The sequence below is a fragment of the Macrobrachium rosenbergii genome, chromosome 21, assembly GCF_040412425.1.
Source record: "Macrobrachium rosenbergii isolate ZJJX-2024 chromosome 21, ASM4041242v1, whole genome shotgun sequence".
NCBI lineage: Eukaryota > Metazoa > Arthropoda > Malacostraca > Decapoda > Palaemonidae > Macrobrachium > Macrobrachium rosenbergii.
The window spans coordinates 5,573,208-5,582,193 of NC_089761.1; the positions used below are offsets into that span (position 1 = coordinate 5,573,208).

The 8,986-nt window shown below is 36.1% G+C and overlaps 1 protein-coding gene across 1 annotated transcript; it reads right to left on the bottom strand.

The window, feature by feature from the left end:
- Window positions 1-395: 395 nt before the first annotated feature.
- LOC136849368 (uncharacterized) lies at window positions 396-2,582 on the bottom strand. Its single transcript, XM_067122720.1, has 2 exons — window positions 2,543-2,582; window positions 396-1,150 (listed from the first exon to the last, which is right to left on the bottom strand). Exons 1-2 carry the CDS (start codon window positions 2,580-2,582, stop codon window positions 396-398), a joined length of 795 nt encoding a protein of 264 aa, XP_066978821.1.
- Between the last annotated feature and the right edge of the window lie 6,404 nt (window positions 2,583-8,986).

The following is an 8,986-nucleotide window of genomic DNA, read 5'->3' on the forward strand; positions in this document are numbered from 1 at the left end:
TTGTTATGGCCTTTGTATATGTTGTGCACAATTAGGGAGTTATTTGCTAGTCTTATAACGACACTTAGCATTTCTATCCCTTGACCACAGTCTATATTTCTTGTTTGTTCAGAGGGAATTGTTGCTTTGATAAGCGTGATTAGCCCTCTGTTTTCATTTGTGTGTGGGGTTTTGTACACTGTATATCCCTGGAATGTGAATTTGGCGGTTTCTCTTACTAGAGTTTCTTGTAGGAGGATGACATCATGCCCTTCTGATAGCACTTGTGATTGCAGGAGGGCATATTTTGTGTTGGCACTGTTTATGTTCCATTGAAGGATTTTGAGATTGTTCTGTAGTGTATTCCTGCAGTTTTGGTTGTCTCTATTATTTGTATTGTGTTCAGCCATTTTGGTTTATAACAGGGCTGCAACTGTGTTCCTCAGTGTTGCTGTGTAATCCACTCCTGGGAAGAGTTGTGCTATAACTGCTTCCACAACTCTGGCTACCTCTCGTCGAAATTCCTCACGGGTGATGGAGACTGCATTTCTTTTGGAGGGGGACTCTGGGGTGCTGTGGGTAGGATGTGAGGATGAGGGTGCGGTGGTTGGGGTGGGTGGGAGGGTAAGTAGTGGTGTTTTTCTGGATGGGGTGTTCATGGTGGAGAAAGGAGTAGGATTTGGAAGTAGGGGTGTTTTTGTGACTGGGGTGTTGTAGGTGGAGAAAGGAGTGGGATTTGTGGATGGAGTCTGTGTGTCAACGCGTGCATCTTGGTGTCTGTGTTCTTTGAGTCTGGGGTCTCGTTTGTTTATGGGGGGTGGTGGTGGTAGAGTTTTGTGTTGTTGTCTGTGTTGCTTAGGCTGGTGTGTGGGTGCAGTTTGTTGTTGGGGTTGTTGCATTTGTTGTGTAGGATTGTGTGTGTGCTGCTGTGGAGGTCTTGAGGAGGGGCTTGCTGTTGGGGTTGTTGGTGAGGTAGTTGTTGCTGGTATGGTTGTTGTAGGGGTAGTTGTTGCTGGTGTGGTTGTCTGAGAGGTAGTTGTTGCTGTCGGAGGGGTAGTAGTTGTTGCTGGTGTGGTTGTCTGTGGGGTAGTTGTTGCTGGTGTGGTTGTCGCTGGGGTAGTTGTTGCTGGTGTTGTTGAGCCTGAGGCAATCCCTTCATTTTCCAGATTATCTGAAGCCGTGTCGGGCACCCTTTGTACCACACATGGTGTCCTTGCCCGCAGTTGGGGAATTTGGCTTTTGTCTTCTCTTTGTTATTGTGTCGCTGTATACAGCTGGTGGTGTCGTGTCTTGAACTGCAGATTTATTGAGGACACAGGCAGTTTATATAGCGGCGGACTGATGTCACGCCGAGAAATGCAACGAGAATTAGGGTGACCTGAGGTCAATAACATTTAACAATAAATACAATGAATAAATACACTCTGAGTTGCAATGATGGACAATAATGAAACTGACGACATTCTGATACATGAATAAAAGAAACATATGCCATACAAGCTAGTAATAGGTAAATATTTACATAAATCAGTTTAAATAATTGGGTATGGCTGATCCTACGTGACCTGTTATCCTAGGAGCAGCATAGAAAACGGGTCGCCATCATAGAAGACCCGCTTAGCGGGGACTTTACAACTCTGTTATCTGTCTGATGGGTAATGTTGCTATCTCTTTAGTAAACGGATGAATAATAGGTATTATGAGCTATGCCCCTTCAATATTGTTTTTATGTCACATTTAATATAGTTCCCTTTCTTTGTTTTCTACTGTCTTAGAGAATGGCCAACCTTCTTCATATAATGAGAAGGTTTCATGGAGGGAACTTCCTCTGTCACGAAAATGACGTCTTTGCTCTCATTACCGGGGATGAAAGACATTCAGGTTTTTGTTACTTTTGCCGGAGGAAAAGAAAGATAAAACCTGTTTAGGGACAATGACACTTCGAGTGAAAAGAGTTGTGATGTTTTAGTTATGTATTGTCAGCATCAAGGTCTGTTGTTATCAGAGGCCTCCCGCACCTTGGTGAAGAGTACGACACGAGGACCTGTCTTAGGCCCCTGAAATGTTAAAGTGTTCAGTGGAATGATTGTTTGGGCGCAAGAACTTTTGTAACATAAGAGTCTCTTTCGCAGACTTTATCTAAATCTACTGCCACTGGTCAAGAGGAATTTGGGTGTGTGGAAATACAAGTTTTACTTCCACAAGCATTAACATGTATCGCCTATATGAGGGATTGACAGGGGTGCAGCAAGTACTTACAAAACTAAGGGTCATGCAACTGCGACCTCGATGACTGCAAATGGTCGCCATAATATCTTACCAAATACGTAAAGATGAATTTGAGGTTCCCCTTCAACAGTTAGGTAAATTAGACCATTGTTCTAACGAATTTATAATGTGTGATGAACACTTCATTTCAACTTCACTTTTACTTTTTTTTTAAGGAAAAGTTGTTACAAGGAAAATATTTCGCATATAACAAACATCAAGAATTCCAAGGAATCTCTGATACAATCCCCATAGATATCCAATGTCGCTATTGCTAGATGTGTTCCTGCTGTACCCTCGACCAATGTTGCTGCTGGCCTCAGAGAGTTAGTCATCTTCCCCACTTCATGTTGCCGCAGAGGCCAGGTGTTGTAAAGAAGCTGGCCTTCCTTTTGTAGCTAAACGACATGCACCATTTCCACAACTGGTTACTTAAACTTAATTATTTTTCATGCTACCCTCGACTGGGAATAATTCTCTTTTCTTCCAAATATTTAAACTCGGGGGTTTCCGAAAACACTCATCATAAAAATATGGAGGCAAATCCCAGACTTTTAATCTTTAAGTCAAAAACTTTTTATGTTTTGAAAAAATGATTTAAATCTATGAGCATATGTCAACAACTTACTAAGGACCAGTCAAGCACAGAAACTGCCACTTGCACCTCTATTACCTCAAAGTGTGCCAGACACATCCTTGAAGATAACTGACGGCAATTAAAATACCAATTTAATTTAATATTTCCATGTTTTGAAAATGTTACTACTTCCAAATACACATTCATACAAATCTAACCACTTTTTTTTATGCTATTGTATCTCGGTGTTCCCTGAAACGACCCCTGTTCATAAAGGTTTTTGTTGTTGGTTTTTTATCAATACCTTGTCTAAATGTCAAATAAACGTCTAATGCTTTGGCTGGTTTTTATCATGGGTTATCTTAAAAAGAAAGATCTTTATATATATCATGTTTTGAATATTCTCCCAATAATTCTTTAACCTTCTTATCCTTCGCTTGCTCATAACCATTTCATTTTTCCAGAGAAAATGCCTAAAAGTAGTGAAAATGAAAAATTCAAAATTTATTTGAAGATTTGTCTGGACACGAAGGTATTATTAAATACCCATGAAATCTGTAACAAGGCGTTATTCGTCAAGTTCCTGGAAAAGGTCACTATTGGGATTGGAGGTTACTCCCTTCCAGTCAATTTTCAAATAAGAATAAATATAGGTAAATGGAGCTCACGCGCAGAACAGGTATATGTGAGAATTCGGTAAAAGGCTCTTTGCGTCTAAATTTTAAAAAGAAAACCAAAATATGTTTTCAGAGGCAAAACAAAAGTGTGCGACCTGATGCTGGTTAATCCTTTAATGCCTTTAAAGGGATGCGTGTTTCTATATGTAAATCTTATTCATTTTCTTATCTCTCCGTCTTTTTTTTTCTTGTCCCTTTATGTTCCTAAGTATTAATCTTTATCTTTAAGTCATTTGATTATTCCAGTTTATGATTCGCTTGTAAAGTAAACTTTATATAAATAATAATGATTAAAGGCAAAACAATAATGAGACACGTTTCATAAAAGTTTTCATTTGCATAAACTGTACCCTTCATCAAGCATCATAAATATAATATGACATTTTTATATTGTTTTATTTGTGATATGAACTGTTTAGTTTCTGATCAGGTGAAATTATTCAGCTCTAAAGCTAAAACCAGAGGTAGGAAAAACTGTTGGATAAGTATACTGAAAATAATAAAATTGACTTAGTTAAGTTGTTCTTTTCTACACGTGGAAGCTCTTATTGATTAAATTGCTTTTTTTGCCCCCCAAAAAGGGGGTCAGAAAGTAATCTAACTTACATCTGTGGACAGGACGAAATACTAAGTATATCCGTTGCAAGTTTGTGAAAAAATTGAGTTTATGGAGGGAAAGGGCCGATTTCTGTTCCAATAAAATAATTGACGTTTAGATGTCAAAATTTGATTAAGCACATTCAATATAATTATAAACAAAGTAATTTCAGTCATAGCAACAAACAACACATCTAGAAATGGAAATGAGGAAGTTGTCTGTTGTTCATTCTAATGAGAAAAGGATTAGTTTGTCTTTGTCAGCGTCTGTGATCTCTGGGTAAGCTCTTACGGCACTATGTCCATCGTCGTTCAGAGAAAAAATCTATGAGACAAAAAAATAAATAAATAAATAAATAAAAAGATGCAGTGTATAAAACGTGTTTCTAAACTTCTTTTCCGGCAAAAGAGGATCTACTTGCCCGAGGCTTTATTCTTGATTAAAGTTTTCATTTACGTTCCAGCAACGAGGAAAATAGGAGAGGCACATCTCCAGTTCATTAGAAAAGCCAAATGACTGCCTGCGGCCTTCATCTAATTTAACTTGGTTGTTTGAAGGAAAAAGGGAAGACTACTCGAAATTCATTGCGCAGTTTGTTGATTTTCCCGGATCTCATTGTTTGCTCCGGATTATGCAAACATGTTCAGCTAGACTAAATAAACACGCAGTCTCTGTTTGTGGAAAGAAAACCAAAATGTGAGAGAAGTGTTGCTTCATCTTTTCTGGCATTGTACTTTTTTTTTTTTTACTTCCTATTACCCTACGCCATCAGCACGCTTATATCTGAAGTGGTCTTAGGGCAAGAGATAAAAGGATCTTAATATGAAATTGCAAATTCAGAATTCTTTTGCAAATGTTTATTAATTCATAAACAGGAATGACCCGAAGGCCTAAAAAAAAAAAAAAATAAAAAGATATTAACTTCTGAAGACAGAAATCTTTTAGATGTAAAAATCTCAAGTTCATGGGCTAACATTTTTAATCATTTTACCTCTTTTGTAAGTATTTTGTAGTTTGAGTAAAACAAAATAATAATTCGTATTATCTGTTTAAGAAATTTATGGTTACCGTATGACCTCTGTCTCATGGCTACACTAAGATAAAAAAAATAGTTGAATCAACATGAAAGCTACATAATGTGAAGTTCTAAGGCATTAGTGTTATTAAACAGTGCAATATTTTCAAAGTCGATGATACTGTGTTTTGTAGATTACACTAAAGTATTGTAAGCTTTACCATTCTTACGAGTTTGAATTTTTAGTTTCATAATTCGTATGACTTTTAAGAAAAACTCTTGTGATTTTCTTAATCGGAGTATTTTAAATTTTTTTGCCGTTTTCTGTTTAAAAAAAGATACGAATTTTGAATTTGTAAATAGTGGCGTAGCACTTATGGACATTAAAGTTGTAAACATAGGTTCTTCATAATATCCGTTACGTACGGCACGCTTAGGGGAAAATGATTAAGTTTTGATTCACCTGTCATTTGTGCATCCAGTAATTGAATGACACCAGTTTAATATTGACAGAATGAGCTTCTGTCCTTGCAAGCATTTTTTCAATAAAACATAATCATTGTATAACCACAATCTAAAAGCAAATTAGATGGTGCTGCTTACTCAAGTTTTAAAAGACAAAAACACTTACTCCACAAGCGTCTCATGTTAGTTGTAGATGAAGTAAATGTCTATGATCTTTAAGTTGCATTTACTTTTAAGTCGTACAAAATTGTCCTATTATTAAATGTCTCTTAATAGTCTGCCTTGTATTTTGCGTGCTATATTTTAATAAGGAATCTTAGTTATGCTGCATTCCTCTTTTATGAACCTCAAGAGGGTCCCTGAAGTTAACTGGATTCATGGTTGGCTTGGCCCTGTACACAGTTGTTACTGTCATAGACAGGGCCGATGACTATTACTTGCATTATATAAGCCCAAAAGTATGAGCATCAAACTAATTTTAGTTACATGATCTTACGACGTGTAAGAATAGAGGTATTTACTGTTTCTTCCCTTCACTATTTACGGTCAACTTTTTTTTGTCTATTCGACAATCGTCGTCTTATTTATCATATCTCACGAGCTTACTATAGTTGGAAACCGAGGTTTATGAACGATAGCTGCCACTTTTGTTTACATAAATCAGTGAGCTTGAATAAAAAAATCTTACTTTTTTGCTTTTGATAAAAATCTTACTTCAAACGTCGACAACTCTGCAAATGAACACTTGTATAGATGTCTTTTCAGTAACACCTCGTCCTCACCAATTTATGCGAACGTTTTCCTGCTGCTAGTTCTATACCTTTGTCTGCATCTGTCAATGGCGATAGCCACTTCATTGTTCTTAGAAAACAGCAGTTTAGCAAATTTCATTTTAACTTTTGATTTCGACAACATGTAACGTCTCGTATATGAAAATTTACGTATATCTGTGTTCAGATTATGAGCTAAATCTTAGAGGTACTTTATAGAAAATGGGATAATAGATAAAAAGGCAATCTCGTTTCCTAAAGTCAAAATGCCACAGTTTAACGTGCAGGAGACTTTTGGAACATTTCATCTCAGCTGGAATTTGTTAGCTATTCTAATAATGAATTTTTACCACTTTTTGAAAGGGTGGGATCTTGCTACTTGCAATCGGGATAGACGAGGTTTATAATAAGGCAATAACTGATAGTGAAATTTGTTTTTATTTCTGAAATTTGTAAAGTAGGTATTGAGCTTAAAGTAGGAAAAAAAAAGACGTAAACAATAATAAGAAATATAATCTTGATACAGAATCAGAAAAGAAATGATGGAAGCTGGAGATTAAAACAATACAGAAGGAGGGCCAATGTTATAATTTTGTTCTTTACAAGGACAAATAACCTTGTAGCCTACTCTTATTGCGAAGTCTTTAAAAAGGAGAACTTGATACTCACGCTGTAATGACTAAGGGTTGTTGACAACAATGAAGTTCTTGAAGCAGAATAAAGGTGTTTTAATTTTTTTTTCTAAATAGCAACGATTCCATTTGAAATAGGCTAATTCAAAGTAAATTCAAGATGTCAAACAGCTTGTTAAGTTTATGCAAGCTGGCGAGTTCCAGACAACATATCATGATATATGTAGTTGATAAAGAGTAGGGTCTTGAAAGGCTGATATTTCAGTCGATAAGATTTATTTCATCAAGTTCATTCAAGGGAGTCGGAACCGTGTAAATCAAGAAAGATCTGAACAAATGTGTGATGGAGAAATTATATGGTATGATCTTCTATCAAATATTATGACAGTAAAAATTTAGATAAAGCCACGTTTAAAAAATGCTCAGTATGGCTGCAATTTATAACATTCATCTCATGTTTCCTTCTGTTATAGATACTTTGTTGTAAGCTAACAGGCTCTCTGCTAAAGCTAGATTCTCCTGATTAAAAAAAAAAATTTCATAGGCCTTGTAGTCTGTGAAATGTTCCTCAAGAGCCACCTCAGATTCTTGCATGGCCTTTAGTAAGAGATCATAGTTCTTAGCAATTTCTACCTCCTGTACAGACATTCCACGGCGTGACCTCCTGTATGACGACAACCAGGATTGTTTCCAGCACAGTCTCCCTTTCAACTTTCTGAACATAATCGACTGCATTCTCTTGGAAATTCAATTTTACTGCAAATTTCCCTGAATTACCTTATATCTCATACATACTTTAACGTTTAACAAGAAATGCAGCTACTTTCTGCCTACATCAAATTATACTTTATGTCAACGGGGGAGACAGTATCTGTATTCCAAGATATCTTTCATAAAAACATAGATACATAGGCATCTGATCAAAGCTACTATAATCCTCCCCAAACTCATCCATTTCTTTCCTACCAAAACTAAAACTATAATCCAATGATATAAGATTTTTATTTTATTCTTTTTAACACAGGAACAACTTACTTTGTTGAATATTAGTAATCGATCTTGTCAAAACTTTTATCATACAGATGCTAGCTATTAATCACAGAGCTGGCAAAGTTTAAGGAAAGATGAAGCCAGAGTGTAAATGCGCACTTTACCTGCCCAAACATTTTAACCGGATGACGCACAAAATCCAGTTGTCCTGCTGGCGTATACTATTTGCAAGAAGGAACACCAGCAACTATATTTTTTAGGGCTCAACATAATGAACTTTCATCTCGCTACCTAATGGCTATTTCTGACAGGGAAATTTGTGATGTTCTTGTCTCCTGATAAATTATGTATTTTGTGAAAATTTCGAAATTTAAAATACACGTTTGCTAACTTTCCACGCACACATTTACTTTTTTTGGATTTTATTGACTGCCATGCCCTTTCCTTGAGTCTCGACACTCTTCATCAGGATGATTTGCCAACAATGTATGCAGTGAAAATTCAAAACCACAGTATTAGATCATTCTTCTTCTTAAATCTCTTCATCCCTTTCATACTTAATGTGGATTTATGTTGGAGATTAAATTTACTTATCTTGTCACTTATTATATAGAATCCTCTTCAAGCCATAATCTAATACTTACTTTCTTAATATTTTTCAATTTCCCCAGTGGAATAAAAAAATTGTTCAGCTTAAAATTTGCTTATCCCAATGGGAGCTAAGCGAGGCCGGAAGTAATTTAAACAGGATATATATGCTATGTCAATATCTGTTGCGTGTCTTCGTAAAAAGGAAAAAAAAAGATGCGACTCTAACAAACATTTCATTGACAAAGAAGTGGGGAATGTATTGACAATTAAAAAAAAACTTTATTAATTATGATAAATATATTCTCTTCTTTGTCTGACAAGTCTCAGAAATCCTCACGTCTATCGGTGCAATATTAATTAACATTTTAATGAGATGGGGGAGAGAAAGCAAGAGTGGGAGAAAGGGGTTTGGGCTAGGACCTGG